The 19552-nt window shown below is 44.9% G+C and overlaps 1 protein-coding gene across 2 annotated transcripts in view; it reads left to right on the plus strand.

Annotated features, from left to right (window-relative positions):
• CTNND2 (catenin delta 2) overlaps positions 1–19552 on the plus strand; it is a 1099643-nt gene that overhangs the window by 629878 nt on the left and 450213 nt on the right. For both annotated transcript variants that reach the window (XM_005221651.5, XM_002696428.7), the window contains exon 7: positions 9370–9937. In XM_005221651.5, the coding sequence (XP_005221708.1) occupies positions 9370–9937 (568 nt within the window). The remainder of the gene's footprint in view (positions 1–9369; positions 9938–19552) is intronic.

Below are 19552 nucleotides of genomic sequence, written 5' to 3' on the forward strand. Positions count from 1 at the left end.
GTGTAGAATGTATATATTTATACTGCATTTACGGGAGAAATCATGTCATTTTGTACGCTTTGTCTGGCGTATCTGTGGGAAACTGACACTTTGTTTGTAAAAGCATTTTCAAATAATTAGGTATTGGAAATCCTTTCTTAGTGCTCTGCTTTAAATTAAATTTTTACCCATTTTCTTTTTCCAGTAGAAATATATTTAATCTGGTTTCAATAGCTGAGGCATTTCTCATTGTGGGCAGTGTGTGTATGTGATTTACTATAACATTTCTTCTTCTGTGCAAATGTTTGTGTTATTAAAGTTATACTAAATGAGCCTCTTGCTGAAATAAAAGTTTTACGTATGTATTTTTGCCAAGGATCATGTTTCATAGAAAGAGTTGCCATCAAAGAGTCCCTCTTAAAGATAAATTTGTATGAGACTCATGTCATTGCTTTAATTTTTTCTTCTCTATTTTCTTTCTTCTTGGTTGTTGTTGTTCATTCACTAAATTGTGTCTGATTCTTTGTGGCCCCATGGACTGCAGCACACCAGGCTTCCCTGTCCTTCACTATCTCCCGGAGCTTGCTCAAACTCATGTCCATTGAGTTGGTGATGCCATCCAACTATATCATCCTTTGTCACCCCATTCTACTTAGTAGGCCATAGTACTGGCCACATGAAATACTTTTGAGAATATTTATTGCTAGTGACCCTAATCATACTTTTATTAAAGTGAGGTTGGAGAGAAGGAAAAACCAGTACCTAGGGTACAAAAGTCTGTACTTCGCTGTTTGTACGAGTGGCTTAGGGGCCCTGGGGCAGTGGGTCCACTTTGCTGCTGTTATTCAGTCACTAAATCGTGTCCAACTCTCTGTGACTCCTGGGACTGCAGCATGCCGGGCTTCCCTGTCCTTCACTATTTCCTGGAGTTGGTGTAGACTCATGTCCATTGAGCTGGTGATGTTGTCTAACCATCTCATCCTCTGCTGCCCCGTTCTCCTTTTGCCGTCGATCTTTGCCAGCATCCTGTCTTTTCCAGTGAGTCAGCTCTTCGCATCAGGTGGCCAAAGTAGTGGAGTTTCAGCTTCGGCATCAGTCCTAGCAATGAATATTCAGGGTTGATTTCCTTTAGCATTGACTGGTTTGATCTCCTTGCAGTCCAAGGGATTCTCAAGAGTCTTCTCCAACACCAGAGTTTGAAAGCATCAGTTCTTCGACACTCAGCCTTTTTCATGGTCCAACTCTCACATCTGTACATGACTACTGGAAAAAACCATAGATTTGACTAGATGGATCTTTGTTGGCAAAGTAATGTCTCTGCTTTTTAATATGCTGTCTAGGTCTGTCCTAGCTTTCCTTCCAAGGAGCAATTGTCTTAATTTCATGGCTGCAATTACTGTCAGCAGTGATTTTGGAGCCCAGGAAAGTAAAATCTGTCACTGTTTCCACTTTTTCCCCTTCTGTTTGCCATGAGGTGATGGGACTGGATGCCGTGATCTTTGTTTTTTTAATGTTGAGTTTTAAGCCAGCTTTTCCTCACTTCATCCCAGTGGTAATGACTTCAGGGATGGTGTGTGGACTCCCCACAGAAGTTGTCTCTTCATTTTATGTTTCATATGAGTTTTCACCTAAAGCAGTGCTCCTCAAAGGAATTGCTAAACAAGGCACTTGATGATTTTATTTGGCCATTTCTGAAATCAGATCTTTTTCACAGAACCAGGATTTTCTATCTCGGGAATTATTTAAAGAGAGGGCTTTCTTCTGAAGACAGTTTCAAAAGAGAAGTTATTGAGATTTGGGGAGCCGTGATGGTAGTGTTCAAGCAAATTGATTTTCTCCCAGAGACTCAAAGGCACAAAACTTACTTTGTGGGTGTAGATTCCTTTTAGTGGCATATTACAGGCATATTTCATCTAAGACATTGGCATTTTGGAGTTGGTGCTTTCTTCTTGTTTCCAAGTTGTGAGAGTAAGTGACTTTGTTCATAGTCCTATGTAAGCCTGGAGCTCTGCACCAACTTACCCTAATGAGTTCAGTACCTTCTCAGACATGTTAATCAGGAGCATGTAGCTGATATTACAAAATCATGTTACCAGATCCTCTGGTTTGGCAATGGATTTCTTCAAAGATGTACATAAAGATGTACACCATAAAGTCACGTATGCTGTTTTTTACTTTCACAAGTTATTCAGGCTTCTTTGCTCATCGAAAGAATGTTCCCCTGTCATTGATGTTATTTTTCTCATCATTTATTCCTCTCTGCATTGCACTCCTTCAAACACTAGCCAGACCTCTTCCCACCAAACTCACTCCTACATTCCCACATTTGGGCTCTTCTGTGGCTCTGGCCTCATGCCTCATCCTTATTTCCCTCTCCCTCTCTGCCTCTTGTGACACTGATTTTGTCCTAGAGCACCACTCTGGGCAATGACCTCCATCCCCACAACCGGGGTCACCTCCAGAGGAGAGAAACCCTGAGATGACTTATTAGGTTCACGAGTGTGAGGGGGATGCCAGGAAGATGAACAGTGATGAATACAGAGTGCTGATCGCTAGTCATTAGGCTCCCGTCTGTGAAGCCACAGAACACAGGTTCCAGCTTCCCATTGCTGACATCTCTGACCCTGCTGCCTAGCATTCTGGGCAGACATTCCTCTTGACCCAGAGTTAGGGGCCTCGCTGACGTTTCCAGGAAACTTGGCAGGTCTAAATGCATCTTCACAAGGACTGCTTGTAAATCACGGGTCTGCTTTATAAAATGTGGTTTTGCTTGGTGACACTGCTTACTCATGATCTGAAGTCAAGATTCCTTGCAGAGTTCAGGCTGTCAAGTCCCTCATGAACTGGCTGTAAGCACTGGGTCTTTGTTTTGTTTTTTTGCACATGGCCAAATCCCCAGAGAATGGGGCTTAAATAAGTTTCCAAGTTTGGAGAACTTTTCCCCCTCATCGCCCTTACATGATCTCTGCTCCTTTTATAGAAAATACAACCTGGAAAGGTCAATAGACATCTATGTGGGTGTTAAGGTCTATGCCATATTCTGGCCCAAGAACAGCATGTTTAGGGGATTGGAACTTCCCAATAAAAAATAGTGTAATTGTGAGCCAGATAGTATTCTGAAACAAAAATTTTAGTTTTTTTTTTTTTTTTTTTTTAATCTCCAAAAGAACGTCAAGATAAAATTATTCCATGTAGGAGGACTGCAGAGAGAATTTCAAGAGAAAACTTCATATTTTTACATGGAATATAATAGGCTTTTGTTAATGGATTATTGAATTAATGAGTAAATTACTGCATGGAACTTGACTACTTTTAGTTAATGGGAATAAAGTATATATTGCCTAAATTCCTACTTCAATATTCTTCCTACTACACTTTGAAAATACATTCTCTCCTTAAACACTTTTGTAAAATAGGCATAAATCCACTACATAATTACACAGTAGGATCCAGCATACCACATGTAGACATACACATTATGTAAAAATCACAACTGTAGTATATCCTAAATCTGACCCACCTGACACTCATATGTAAACTATAAAGTAGATGAAATACTTCATCTTATAAAAGAACTTTGATGAGATACATGTATCATTCATGTCTCATTAAAAAAGAAATAAGACACAATCTTTTTTTTTCCCTTGCAGTACAATCTACATAAAATGTCCATAGAAATTAGAAGTAACGTCTTATTTTTCTCTTGATCATTTTTCCATAATGGGAAGCAAGAAAGGAGCAACAAGCAATTTAACGTACACAGGACTCTGCCTATGGGAAATATTTAATCGGAGCATCTACTTAAAAATGTTCCGCTTCCTTGTCAATTTCACATAGATGGGTTCCCCACTTTGGAGGGATGGAAAAGGCAATTTAAATAGCCCTTTGGTTTGAGATTAATTCAGACTGATGGGAGTGGACAATCCCAATTGGAACTGCCCTGGTCAGTTATACATACTGTGTGATCCAGGACAATATTTGGGCTCCATCTTCTTAAAATATTTCCAAAAATTCTTATGTCATCATTTATTAAGGATCTCATCATCAATATAAAAAGTTTTCAGTGCACATCATCAATATAAAAAGTTTTGTACACACACATTTCCAAATATTATAGTAGGATGTAGTGGTCATTAGTGTTTTGTTTATTTATTTTTGATTTACAGTTTTATTTATAGTGCTAACACATGTTTCATGGGGAATTGAGCTTCCATGACAGCAAAGTAGATGAAATTCTCTGTGTGTTGAAATGTGCTTATTTTTAATCCAGTGACCTAGCCCATAATAAACCATCCTATGAATTGTATAGCTGTCTTAAAATGTATCCCTAAGAGTTGCTAAAAAGAAATTATATAATGGAACAAAACATAAACACAAGAGTGGAGACAAACTCCTAAAAGATTACTGTTCTGTCCAACCGATGCTAAAAAACAGATTTTTCTCTTTAACCAAAGAACCATTCTTAGGCACTTATTCTTGTGTAGGCTAATGTAATGGAGTATAATACCCCCAGATTATTTATTAAAAACTGCAGAGGGCCTTATATAACTGTGCAATCCAGGAAAGTAGCCACTAGACACATCTGACTATTTAAATTTAAATTAATTCAAAGTAAATATATGTTAAAATCCAGTGCATGTGTCTAGGGCCCATGCATCTATTGGCTACCATATTGGACAGTGCAGATATAGACCATTTTCAACATAGACGATAACTATCTTAAAATGTATATGCAATTTTATTGTTTTATTGTGCTTAGTTGCTCAGTCATGTCTAACTCTTTGTGACCCCATGGACCATAGCCTGCCAGGCTCCTCTGTCCATGGGGATTCTCCAGGCAGGAATATTGGAGTGGGTTGCCATGCCCTCCTCCAGGGGACCTTCCCAACCCAGGGATCGAATCCAGGTTTCCTACATTGCAGGCAGATTCTTTACCATCTGAGACATGAAGGAAGCCCCAAATTTAAATTAATTCAAATTAAATGTAAGTTAAAATCCAGTGCGTGTCTAGGGCCCAGGTGAGTCCTGGCTACCATATTGGACAGTACAGATATAGAACATTTCCAGCAGAGACAATAACCAACTTAAAATGCATATGCAATTTTATTGTTTATGATGTTTTGCTTATTAAAAAGCTTACTGGCAAAATTTCACCAAGAGAGATCCTACAATATTTTAAAAGGTTTTTGAATTGCTGCTGTAGCTTGTCAACATACCTGGAAATAGTGTGGCTGTTCTCAAAACTTTTACAGATTTGAGAGCCATTTAAGAAACCTTATGAATAAGATTCAGCAGAGTTAGCACTTTTCCAACTGGAAGTTCCAACATATTAAAAGGAAAAATAAAGTATTTTCACAATTTATTCAAGGTTTCCTTAGGATCCATGTTATTCTAATACTTAAATACTAGAATGTTACACGATGTTGTTTTAATTTATATTAGTATACTTTAGTATTTATTTTATTGAAAGCTATGCTACTGTGGAAGGCTTCCCTGGTAGCTCAAACAATAAAGAATCCTCCTCTCAATGCAGGAGATGCAGGTTGGATTCCTTGGTCAGGAACATCCCCTGGAGAAGGAAATGGCAACCCACTAAAGCTTTCTTGCCTGGGAATGCCCTGGACAGAGGAGCCTGGCAGGCTACAGTCCATGGGGTCACAATGAGTCGGACACGACTTAGCGACTAAATCACAATGATGCTACTGAGGGAGAAGGTATTTTTTGTCACATAGGGTTATTAATGTTATAAATCCAAGACATAACAAAAAGTATTTGTTCTCTTGTAAGCAGGGGACTCTCTGGGACCCTCGAGGCTCTTTCTTGTGAGCAAGGACCCTCGGGGTTCTTTCTCCTCCTCATGCCCCTGTGAGAAAAGTTCCCAGAAATTCTCCTCAGAGGTTTTTCTGTCCCTTGCCAGCTGGGTTCTGCACAGCAGAATGTTGCTTGGGCCCCAGGAGAGCTTCCAAAGAAAAGTAAAGGAAGATGGTCACTGTCCGCAGCTTAGCAGTAATTCTCAGACTGACAGCATCTTCCAGGAGATTGTTAGAAACACAGACCCTGAGGCCCACTTCAGAGCCCTGAATCAGAATCTGTTCTAGATCAGAGGCTTGCACACTTTAAACAAGCATTGTGATCACCCTGAGAACGTGATAAAGGCAGACCCCGGGGCCCCTCCCCCAGAGTTTCCCACTCCGTAAAGATGGGGTGAGGCGGGTGCTGCTTCTGATTGATCCGGTTGATGGATCAGGGACCACACTTGGAAAACCACTGCTCTGGGGCTGGCTCGTTCTCACATTCGTTTCCACACTTGAATCTCCTGGTGAGCTTCCCCAAAGCCTGATGCTTGAGTCCCACCTCCAGAGTCTCTGAATTAAATGGCTAGTGGATACAGCCTGAGTACTGAGTTGATTTCGCTTTTGTTTTCAAAAGCTTTCCCAACAATTATAATATGCAGCTAGGTCTGAGAAACATAGGCTATGTATTTCATGCTCAGAACTTCTCCTGGGAGGGAAACACAACTGGATGTGAGCAATCCCCTCCACCCCCACCCAATGATTCTGGATGATTCTAGACTGTATCTCTGGGATCCAGGTGAGCACACCAGCTGTGCAGAGCTTCTCCACCATGGAATCCCTCAGGTCAAAGCCTCGGGACCAGCTTTGTTAACCATTCCTTCATTTATCCCACAAACATTTATGGTATCTCTGCTATGAATCTTTCTTGTTCTAGTTACTTCTTTGTTCATCATTGAAAAAATCATGGAGCTTACATTTTACTTTCATTCTTGCTGCTGCTGCTGCTAAGTTGCTTCAGTCATGTCCGACTCTGTGCGACCCCATAGACGGCAACCCACCAGGCTCCCCCGTCCCTGGGATTCTCCAGGCAAGAACACTGGAGTGGGCTGCCATTTCCTTCTCCAATGCATGAAAGTGAAAAAATAAAGTGAAGTTGCTCAGTCGTGTCCGACTCCTAGCGACCCCATGGACTGCAGCCCATCAGGCCCCTCTGTCCATGGGATTTGCCAGGCAAGAGTACTGGAGTGGGTTGCCATTGCCTTCTCCGTTCATTCTTAGTGAAAGTCATAATAATTATGTTGTCAGGCTGAAGAAAAACCAGAACTGGAAAGTAGTTACAGCAATAAATATACATTCTATTTGGGAAAAAAATTTTAAGTATTGCAATAGGGGGAAGAGACTTCATTTTTAGAAGTGGGCTCAATGTCGAAAACAAGGAAAAGGAGGAATTTCGACCTCTGGGTTGGGAAGATTCCGTGGAGGAGGGAATGGCAACCCACTCCAGTATCCTTGCCTGGGAAATCCTATGGACAGAGGAACCTGGTGGGCTACAGTCCGTGGGGTCACAAAAGAGTCGGACACAACGCAGTGACTAAACAACAACAGCACAGCCAGGGGGCAGGTTGCAGGTCAGCAGATGGATAATTACTACGAGGAAATGTCAGGGGAAGGGTATTCTGGCTAGACTTAGAAAGATTCTTGCTAGAACTGGACAATGCAGAGCCATGATGAGAAGAGAGTTCAGAGGTACCTGACCACAACTTGGTCAAGAAGAGAAACTTTGTCAGTGGATTGATACATGCACATACACACAAATATATAACACATATACATCATTTATAAATGCACACACATACCCACATATGTGATATATTCATGTGTAAATAAATGTGCCCCCCCACACACACCCCTCACACAGACTGTTTTTTAACAGACTCTGCTGCTGCTGCTAAGTCACTTCAGTCATGTCCGACTCTGTGTGACCCCATAGACAGCAGCCCACCAGGCTCCCCCGTCCCTGGGATTCTCCAGGCAAGAACATTGGAGTGGGTTGCCATTTCCTTCTCCAATGCATGAAAGTGAAAAGTGAAAGTGAAGTTGCTAGGTCGTGTCCGACCTTCAGCAACCCTATGGACTGCAGCCTACCAGGCTCCTCTGTCCATGGGATTTTCCAGGTAGGAGTACTGGAGTGGGATGCCATTGCCTTCTCCTCTAGGACACTCTTAATAGAGGATTTTGATGTTGCTCAATTAAGAGCTTCACTTGAAACTGACACTCTAGATAAAATTCGGAACATGGCATTGTGTGCGGATGGAAGTGCCCAGTCTGCTACTTGCCAGTTGCCATTCCAAAGCTGGTGGAGAGGCAAAACTGAAACTTTTAATAACGGAAAACATCTGTTCAGTGTCTCTCCCCCTCATCCCTCCATCTCACGCGGGTCCTCCTCCCCACCTGTTTCCCACCCCTAATTTCAAATACTGCGTTCCCGCTTTCTCTCTTTCTGTGGACAGTCCTACCTCCTTTTCACACAGGCCTGCTCTCAAAAACTTTTCTGCTCCTCCGGGAAAGCCTGGAAGATCCCAGAGGTCCGGCCCAGAAGTGGTTGACAATGTAGTGTTTTCATTCGAATGCAAATTTGTCTCTGGACCGGATTCAAGGAAAGTGCTTTCCCCTCCAACTGTCTCTCCAGCTCCACCCGGACCCTTGTTGTCTTTTGTGTTCTTGTAAATAAATGAGAGGCGATTGGCTTTCAGTGTGAAGACACAGCTGCAGGGGGCTCTTAAAAGCGAGCTGGAGAGAGAGAGATGCTAAAAGATTTGGAGCCTGGCGTTAAAATCTAGAAAAGGGAGGCTTTTTTTTTTTTTTTTTTAAGTCTGTCCATTTACAATCGTTCTTCTTTCTCTGGACATGCTTTTTGTAAAGCCTGAAAGCCCAAGCATATTTATTCCGACTTCATTATCTCCCCCTCCTTTTAACTTATCCACAAAGAAGAGTCAACGGGAAAATGACAACAGAATAAACTCCACGAAGTTATGTTTATTTCTTACGGTTCTCCAGATAAGTATGCGAGTAGGTCATTCTCAGTAGAGACTGTACCCGGTGAAATACCCTGTGCGGGTCGGGGGGCGCTGGCTGGGTAGGGGTGGAGAGAAGGCTGAACGCCTGAATTTCTCAAAGGAACAGACCCTGGTTGTCTTCAGGTAACCTGCTGAGTGGCCTTTTCAAAGCTTCCGGGGACTAAAATGCGATGCCTCTGCCCTTCCAGAAACCTCTGAGATGTATAAGCAGCATCCTTGTCCCACTTGTCGGAGGGGGTCCCCCATCCCATCCCCTGGTCAGCCGCCCTTTGCTCCCCGGTTTTTTCCTCTTTTTTGTGGGTGGGGGGAGATGAGCTCCCCTCCCGAGCGGCTGCAGGGGCGCCCGCGTCTCCTCCCGGCCCCCCGCACCCCCCACGCCGTGCGGCTCGACTTCCAGGGTCCCGCGCGCCCCGAGCCGCCCCGGGGGTCGCCGGGGCCGGGCGGTTCGGGGCGCGCAGGGAGGCTCCCTCCGCCTCCCGCTGGCTAAGAGCGCGTGTTCTCTGCTCTCCCGCGCACAGGGCACCACCAGCCGCGCGGGGCACCTGGCGGGGCCGGAGCCCGCGCCGCCGCCGCCGCCGCCGCCGCCGCGGGAGCCGTTCGCACCCAGCCTGGGCAGCGCCTTCCACCTGCCCGACGCGCAGCCCGCCGCCGCCGCCGCGCTCTACTACTCGAGCTCCACGCTGCCCGCGCCCCCGCGCGGGGGCTCCCCGCTGGCCGCGCCCCAGGGCGGCTCGCCCACCAAGCTGCAGCGCGGAGGCTCGGCCCCCGAGGGCGCCGCCTACGCCGCGCCGCCGCGCGGCTCCTCGCCCAAGCAGTCGCCCAGCCGCCTGGCCAAGTCCTACAGCACCAGCTCGCCCATCAACATCGTCGTGTCCTCGGCCGGCCTGTCCCCGATCCGCGTGACCTCGCCCCCCACCGTGCAGTCCACCATCTCCTCCTCGCCCATCCACCAGCTGAGCTCCACCATCGGCACGTACGCCACCCTGTCGCCCACCAAGCGCCTGGTCCACGCGTCCGAGCCGTACGGCAAGCACTCGCAGGAGCTGTATGCCACGGCCACCCTCCAGAGGCCGGGCAGCCTGGCAGGTAAAGGGCTCGCCGCTTGGCACCCCCACACCCTGGGGGGTGCGGGGGGCCAACTGGGCGCGCGGTGGGGGACCCTGCGGGAGGCAGGCAGACAGACGTGGGGCTGGAGCAGACTCGGGCTGGGCTTGTTGGTGGGCAGGTGTTTAGCATCCTCTGAAAGCAAGGGAAGCGGAGGGCGTCCCTAGACAGGCTGTTAACTAGCATCTGAACTCAAATCTACCGGTTGCTTCTGTTTGGAAGTCATGCATTCTCGCAAACTCGAGTGTTTTCTTTCTGTCTCTCCGTCTCCCCTCTCTCGCTCTCTCTGTCCCTTCCACCCCGCCTCCAATCTGCAGATATCCATCCTTTAAGTCACATTTAATAAGCAGTCACAAAGACCTGTTGAATGTATCCAGAAAAAAAGAGCACAGAGAATAAAAACGACAGTGTTTCCATGATCACCTGTAGTTCTCTGCATTGAGCTGCAGGAAAAAAGTAAGGAGTTTTCCTACCTAGAGAGCAGACATTCAACTTCCAAAGATTTCAATAGTCATGAAAAAGTTACCTGTGATGAATTGCCCTGGAATTTTTACTACTTTGTAGTGGCTTGAAATGATTATGTTTTGTCTAAGTGTAGTTACTGAGAAAATGAAAGAACTTCCAGACCTGCCATTGAGATTGCGTAGATCCCAACAATGGGGAAAAAGTAACCAGTGATGAAAGTCTCTTGAGTGTGTTGCCTGTTTATTAGGAGGGATGGAGTGGGGAGATTGGGCTCAACGGGTTTTGGGGATGAAACCTGCTTTTCCTTGCCAGTTTGGAGGAGGTGACATTTCTGTGGTCCTTACGCCCATCAAAGACCAGGCTGAACTGGGGATTCGCTGCTGGTTAACACCATATGTTCAGCTTAAACAAGACACTGTGATTGAAAGACTAATATTTTGTCTCCTAAAACACCTGACAACAACCCCAGATTTATTGTTGATTTTTTTTAACCTCATATGAAAGTATTTGGTAATTGTGTCACTCTAGTAACAGATGCTGCTCTCATATGTTCCCCTTCTTGACATAAATGGATGCCTGTGAAGATAAATAGGATAAAGAAAAGGAACTTGTTGCATACAGGAGGCAGGTGTCCAAGGGCTTTTTAAATTCACACAGTAATCCCCGGTGTGGACCGGTCTGGCATAACAGGACGCAGGCAGGAATTCTGCTGCCCCCAAATTCTGCTAGGTATGCTTCTTCTCTCACGCACTTCTTCTCTCACTTTAATAGAATTTTGGAAGTAGCACTCATGATGTCAACCTAGTGCCAATGTTCAAATGCCTGTTATGTAGGTAGGGACTCAAGAGTGGCAGTCTGGTTGGAAGAGGGGCCTAGGAGAGACCTGTAGGGAAACGTAGTTTAGGTAAGTTTGGAAACTTTGTTTTAGAAGTTTGCAAAATAAGCTTCTAGATCGTGGCAAGGAGTGGGGACCCGGGGAGCTTGTGGGAGACTCAGGCCCTTGGACCCTCTTCCCAAGCCACCAGAGAGAAGAGGCAGCTGAGTCCTAGAGGGTCCCAGTGACTTGTCAAAATCCCATTTGTTCCCTGCAGAGAGCCGGGAAAAGAAACCAGGAGCCTTAACTTCCGTCTCTTTCTCCCAGTGATCAGACGTGCTAAACTTGGGTGGGTTCACTCAATCACATTATGAAAAATAGGGAGTGTGTGGCTGGTGGAGAGGTGGTGGGGTCAGGGGGGTGGGAGTTCAGGAGGGTGCGAGGGGGCGGGATGAGAGCCTGACTGCTCCTAATGTCACTGAATGTAGTGTTAGGTGTGCTTAGTCTCTCAGTCGTGTCCGACTCTTTGCAGCCCCACAGACCCCCACCCAGGGTCCTCTGTCCATGGGATTCAACAGGCAGGAGTACTGGAGTGGGTTGCATGCCCTCCTCCAGGGGATCTTCGAAACTCAGGGATCCAACCCAGGTCTCCCGCATTGCAGGTGGATTCTTTACCAACTGAGCCACGAGGGAAAGCAAGGGAGAGGCTTTAAAAGTGTAGGCTTCTTTCCAGGTGGAACTAATGGTTAAGAACCCACCTGCCAATGCAGGAGACATGAGACATAGGTTCAGTCCCCAGGTAGGGAACATCCCCTGTAGCAGGGCATGGTAACCCACTACAGTATTTTTGCCTGGAGAATCCCATGGACAGAGGAACCTGGTAGGCCACAGTCCATAGGGTCGCAAAGAATCAGACATGACTGTTGTGACTTTGTTTGTATGCAAGTGTTAAGGAGATCGTTTATACTCTGATATCTGGAGTGAATGTTTCTGAGGATATGATGTGTGTGTGTGTGTGTGTGTGTGTGTGTGTGAGAGAGTGTGCGTAAGGAGTCTTTGTCCAGAAATAAGGACCTTCAGGTGCTCATCACAAGCCCATGTGCCTTCACTTCCCTCTTCATTTCCATCCCTTCCTCTCATTGTCTGACCAGATTTCATTTTTTGCTCGCTGGTGGGAAAAGAATCAACATGCCACTGACGGTTCTTGATTTTTGAGCTACAAGAAGCACTTTTAATGTTTGAGTTTCTTTGTTTCAAATGCATACTTTTAAATATTCATTTGAAGACTTTTTTCAAGCAAATTGCTGCTGGTGGTTTTTGAGTTTCAAATTATTCTATAACTCTGCATAAATCCTTGGGTTGCATGAGATCATTGGCCTTATTTAGAATTTAGCAAGTATGGCCCATGAAAGGTGTGGGGACCGATTCTGACAATGCTGAGAACTCGGGAGCATTGGCGCTTTTGAGCTCTGCGCCTGAATGTGTGTGCTTGACACTGTTCCAGGCATCGTAAAGTTTGGAGCCACCTGGTTTGCTCATTGAAAGTGCAGTTAGAAGTCAAGCTTGAAAAAGAGCTTTTGCATTTTCAGGGTTGTGACTTTGGAGATTTGTCACTGATGACTAGGAAGTGTGAACACTGGGATAGATAGTGATTTTCACTGTTGAATACATTAATCCCTTTAATTATTTGTTAAGCACCTCTTATATACTGGCACTGATTTGGACCCTAGGGAAACAGAATTGATCGATATGAACCAAAATCCCTGGCCTCGTTTCAGCTGCAGAAGATAGAAAATCACAGGCATTTTTAGCAGAGTGACCAGGGAAAGCTCTAATGAGAAGGTGACTTTTGAGTCAATTATGAAGGCGGTGAGGATACTGGCCATATTAATACCAAGCAGAAGGGCATTCTGAGCAGAAGGCACAGTGAGTTCAAAAGCTGGAAAATGGACGTGTGTCTGATAGATTTGCAGAACGGCAAGGACACCAGTGAGGGTGTGTCAGAGAGAAAGAGGGCAAAGAAATGACACAGACGCTTATGAAGTGACCAGCAAGGTACGGGTGGATGCTCAGATCAGGGGGGGGCCTCAAGATTTGGGGATGCTGACTACACCCCTATCCTTGGGAACTGTTGAGGATTGGAGCAGAGGACTGACACGGTGTGACTTAGTCTATAACAGAATATGCTGTAGAGGATCAAGGGCAAAACCAGGAGGACAAGTTGGGAGGTCCCTGCAGTAAGGTAAGCAAGAGATGATGATGGCTTGGGGGCCAGCATGGAAGCATTGGAGGCTGTGAGGAGTCATGTAGTCCTGGGTATGTAGATAGAGCCCAGCTGTCCAGATTGTCTCCTGGACTAGGTGATGATGGTAAGAGAGAGGACTCAAGGATTCCTCCAACTCAACAACCAGAAGAATGGAATCAAACACTGACTGAGATGGGACAGGATGCAGAAGCATCTGGTTGGGTTTGGAGGCAGTGGATTGGAGATGGGACATCTGTCTATCAGAAGGCACGTGTGAAGTAGACAGGTGAATACACAAGTTGGATTTCAGGGGAAAGCCCAGGCTGGAGATAAAAAATTAGGGAGAAACAGTTCAGTTCAGTTCAGTTGCTCAGTCGCGTCCGACTCTTTGCGACCCCATGAATTGCAGCACGCCAGGCCTCCCTGTCCATCACCAACTCCCAGAGTTCACTCAGACTCGTCCATCGAGTCAGTGATGCCATCCAGCCATCTCATCTTCTGTCGTCCCCTTCTCCTCCTGCCCCCAATCCCTCCCAGCATCAGAGTCTTTTCTAATGAGTCAACTCTTCGCATGAGGTGGCCTAAGTATTGGAGTTTCAGCTTCAGCATCATTCCCTCCAAAGAAATCCCAGGGCTGATCTCCTTCAGAATGGACTTGTTGGATCTCCTTGCAGTCCAAGGGACTCTCAAGAGTCTTCTCCAACACCACAGTTCAAAAGCATCAATTCTTCGGCGCTCAGCCTTCTTCACAGTCCAATTCTCACATCCATACATGGCCACTGGAAAAACCATAGCCTTGACTAGATGGACCTCAGTCGGCAAAGTAATGTCTCTGCTTTTGAATATGCTATCTAGGTTGGTCATAACTTTCCTTCCAAGGAGTAAGCGTCTTTTAATTTCATGGCTGCAGTCACCATCTGCAATGATTTTGGAGCCCATAAAAATAAAGTCTGACACTGTTTCCACTGTTTCCCCATCTATTTCCCATGAAGTGATGGGACCGGATGCCATGATCTTCATTTTAAGGCTGTGTATTGTCACCCTGCTTATTTAACTTATATGCAGAGTACATCATGAGAAACGCTGGGCTGGAAGAAGCACAAGCTGTAATCAAGATTGCCGGGAGAAATATCAATAACCTCAGATATGCAGATGACACCACCCTTTTGGCAGAAAGTGAAGAGGAACTAAAAAGCCTCTTGATGAAAGGGAGACACAAGTAGATGGTATTTGAGACTGAGAATCTTAAAGGAGTTTCTACATAGGAAGTAAGTTTAGAGAGAACAGGTCCACGGGCTGAGCCCAGATGCCTCCCACAAGTGCAGAAGTCTAGGAGTAGAGCAGGAACCCAAGCAAAAGAAGGAGATAAGCCAGAAGTGTAGGTCAGTGTCATTTCTCAGGTGCCAAGAGAAGCCCGTGTCTCTTGTCGTTTCCCACAACTTTATGAGGTCAGTGTGATTTTCACCTCCATTGCACAGGTTTGAAAACTGAGGCGCATCGTCAATGATAAATCCCTTACCCAGAGTCACCTTGGCTGGAAGTGACAGGGATGCAGTTTGAACCTCCATCACTATCACTTTGAATCCAGCAGCTCTATAGTCTTCAATACACATGATATATGGTGGTGGTTGTTCATTTGCTAAGTCTTGTCTGACTCTTTGCAACCCTGTGGACTGCAGCACATCAGGCTTCCCTGTCCTTCACTGTCTCCCAGAGTTTGCACAAACTCAGGGCCATTGAGTCAGTGACGCCATCCAACCATCTCATCCTCTATCCTGCCTCCCTTCTCCTCCTGCCCTCAATCTTCCCCAGGATTAGGGCCTTTTACAATGAGTTAGCTCTTCACATCGGGTGGCCCAAGTATTGGAGGTTAGAGGTATTGCATGTTATTGAAGAAAGACACCAAGGACATAGAAATACCATACAAGTTTTCAACTTATTTAAATGACTAGTGATTTTGAAGAAGCAGAAATATCTCAAAAATGTGTCAACATCCTGTTGACTATGACTACAGTACCAATTTTTGTTCAATTCTGTACAGCAGATAACATAATCCTTTCATTTTCTGGTTGAGAGCAAAATTAATCCTGTTAAAAATAGAAATCTGAGTTGTAAATACATATTAAAGTTAAGTCAAACATCAGAAACTTATTTTTAGGTAAAAATGAAATGGATTAAATGAAGATTCTTAGCCAATGATTGTCATCAAAACTGACCTAATAGGGAGAGGAATTTGTCCACGCTTGTCCCTCCTGTACCCCCGCCAAAGAGACATCAAACTCACTATTTAGAGGGGATCACACACTGTAAGCCTCACATTCCACATTCTTGGAGATCTGATTCATTCCCTGATTTGTTAATACTTTCAGGTGCACCTGTTATAAGAAAGAAAAAAGTGCCTAATCCTATTTAAAAGCTTTGCAGTCTCTGCTGTCAGTTTTCTCAGAGGAAACCTGAGGTCTCCTCAGGTAATAAGCAAGTTTGTTTATCACATGGTGCTTGGGACGTGGTCAGAATGCAGTGTGATATCTGGCTGCTTCTGCCCTTTTAAATTGCATTTCCTATACTTGAACAATTTTTGTGAACCTTCCAAATCCCCCTTAAGTTAAAAAAAAAAAAATCCTAGTTTAGATTTACTAGTTAGAATGTGATATGTCTGTGATATCAGTCAATAGTTCAATCTTCTTTCCAAAGTGGTTTACGGCTGGCTGTTAGCCGAAACTTCCTGGGGTTCTTTGGCCCCCAGCCTCACTGGGGACCTCTCCTCAACTGCAGAAGCTCCAGTGCTTTCCTTGCTAGCCACACCCCAGTCCCAGCCCCTCATCAGAACCTCCTGCTCTCAGAGTCCAGGCCCCGCCCAAGCATCTTTTCCTGGCTCAGAATGTAAAATAGATCTGTCTCCTACACTGTGCACTCATCCATCCTGTACCCCAGAAGACTTGGTGGGGGAGAATGGACTGATTCCTACTCATGGATTCTCTCCAGCTTCCACCAACAAAGTGATTATTCAGCCAGCCAGCCAGCCATTTACTCTCTACAATTCTGGTATCCCAGTTTATAGCAGGGAACCCTTATCTGTGTGATCCCCTGGGCTCGCTCTCTTCAAGAAGGGCGGGTACTAAAATCTCTTCAGCAAACCTCCATTCTACTTACTGTTCCCTAACTGCCTCCCTCTTCCTGGAGACCCAGACTCCAAGACATTCCTTTGAAAACCACTCTGTGCAGCATTTGATTGCAACATAGTGTCTGATTTCTGTCCAGTTGATGTCCATCCAGGTCAGATAAGCAACAGGGAGTGTATCTTTTCATCACCCATTTTCTGTACAGTGAGTAGCTGTATCAGTAAGTAAATGTTTGGGATGCTAGGGGCCACAAAGGCCTTCCTGATGGGTTCCTTTTTGTTGATTCACGGAAACAAGTATCTTCCCTTCTCTCTCTACCACCTGGTGACCTTGCTAGTTAAAATGGGGTAAACGGGTCTTTTTGTTCTTTTGAGAGCAGCATCTTTATGTAGCCTTCTAGGCTGGCCTGTTCAGTGTTTGATACTTACATGATATTGATCACACTGTAATTTAACTGGGAACATGAATGTTTTAAAAATGACAGTGAACCTTGGACAACAGTTAAGGTGACATGACTCTCTCCACTCATTAGCCTCTCCGAGCCTCAGACCCTCTGAAATATAGAGTATGGAATTAAATACAATGGGGAATGAAGTCACAGAAGAGACAGAACAGAGAGACTGGAAGGTGGGTGTCACCAACAAGCAAGTCATTGAAAATGTTCTAGAAAGCAAGATAGATAGGAGTGATAAGCAATGAAAATGTGGAGGTTTCTCCCGAGAATCTGCATGTCTAGGAGGTGGACCAGCTGTCTTGTATGAATACTTGGACAAGCTCAACCTTAAGAGCTGGGGTGCTGGAGAGAAGTGAGACTTGAGATGGAGGGATTTAAAGTCAGCACTTGAGACCATGATTCCCTCCTCCCATCTCACCCCCTCCCTCCCACCAAGATGATGACCCTGTGGCCAATGCTTCCTCCAGGCAGAGGACTAGGCGTGGTCTCTTGAAGAAACTGAACAAAGTGCCTGAGAAAGGTAGACTTGAGTTACAGCAGCTGGTGGCCTAGAGAAAGTTCACTTCATACAGGCTTGGGGGGTGGTGAGCTGACACCTGGAGCTGCCCTCCACTGTCTCATTCTGCAGAAGGATGCCCAGCCCATAGGCTCCACTCTTCTCATCAGTTCTAATACAAAGACACACAGTGAAAAGCATTTCTTTTCATGCCATAGCAGAAGAAGCCAGCCCTGGGTTTCTCTTTCTCAAATATGAGGAATTACCAAGGATTACTAAGGAATTTGGGTGAATTAGTGGCATGAAAAAGAAAACCAGAAAAGTGAACTGTCTGTTGGAAGAAACAGAGATGATTTATAGAAAAGGGAGCACAGGATGAAAAGAGACAAGCTAAAACTTAGGTTTAGGACTGAGCAGGATTTAAGAAGATCTTATATTTATTAAGAAAGAATTAAGTTGATATGTGAAAGGATCAAAGAACAAGAAAATCTTTTGGGGGCTGTAAAAATATAACTACCCACATTAAAAAATTTGATAGAACGAGTGGGACACAGTCAAGGAAATCACTGGGAAGGCAGCACATAAAGAGAAATCGATAGAGAAAACTGCAGCAAGAGCCATAAAGGAACAAACCCAGGAGATCTGACATATTACTGCAGCCTCAGAGACAAAAATGCAGAAAAGCAAATTATCAGTGGAGTAACGCAGAGCAATTCCTAAGGGCCGGGGGACCTGTGTCCTCGTAGGAAATACCCTTTGCTTGGAATACAAAATATTTCATCTTCTGCATCATGAAACTTCATAGCACCAACATAAAAAGACTCTGAAACCTCTGGAGAGTAATAAAACAGATGGCACCTGACTTGCAGTAGTGACGCTGGAGGAAAAAGAACATTCAGGTGATGTCCTAAAAAAATTTCAACCTGAAGAGCCTCTTGATGAAAGTGAAAGAGGAGAGTGAAAAAGTTGGCTTAAAACTCAGCATTCAAAAAACTAAGATCCTGGCATCTGCTCCCACCGCTTCATGGCAAATAGATGGGGAAGCAGTGCAAACAGAAACTTTATTTTTGGGGGCTCCAAAATCACTGCAGATGGTGACTGCAGCCATAAAATTAAAAGACACTTTGCTCCTTGGAATAAAAACTACGATCAATTTAGACAACATGTTAAAAGCAGAGAAATTACTTTGTCGACAAGGGTCTGTCTAATCAAAGCTGTGGTTTTTCCAGTAGTCATGTATAAAGAAAGCTGAGCACCGAAGAATTGATGCTTTTGGACTGTGGTGTCAGAGAAGATTCTTGAGAGTCCCTTGGACTGTAAAGAGGTCCAACCAGTCCATCCTAAAGGAAATCAGTTCTGAACATTCATTGGAAGGACTGATGCTGAAGCGGAAACTCCAATACTTTGGCCACCTGATGCAAAGAATGGACTCATTGGAAAAGACCCTGATGCTGGGAAAGATTGAAGGCAGGAGGAGAAGGGGATGACAGAGGATAAGATGGTTAGATGTCATCACCAACTTGATGGACATGAGTTTGAGCAAGCTCTGGGAGTTGATGATGGACAGGGAAGCCTGGTGTGCTGCAGTCCATGGGGTCTCAAAGAGTCGGACATGACTGAGCAGCTGAACTGAAAACCCATGCATAGCTCAATTATCCATCATCTCTAAAAAACAGTATGAGATATTTTCAGACTTGCAAGTGCTCATGAAATCTGTCTCCTAGGCACCCTTTCCTAAATGTGACCGCAATTGGATGATGTATTCTTAGCTAAATAAGGGCATAAAACAAGAGGAAAGCATGGTACCCAAAGAAGCAATGTGTACTGACCAGAAGGGCTATGAAGAGTTGCCCCTGAAAGAGTCAGGGTGAGGAGACATCTGGGTAGCAGGAAAGGTGGGACTCAACACATTAATGTGCACAATCATGAATGGAATATTGGGGAAATTCCAGAGGAGTCTGTGTAATTTCAGTATTTAAGAATAAGTAGAAACATGAGTTG

This window comes from Bos taurus, chromosome 20, assembly GCF_002263795.3.
Source record: "Bos taurus isolate L1 Dominette 01449 registration number 42190680 breed Hereford chromosome 20, ARS-UCD2.0, whole genome shotgun sequence".
Taxonomy (NCBI): Eukaryota; Metazoa; Chordata; class Mammalia; order Artiodactyla; family Bovidae; genus Bos; species Bos taurus.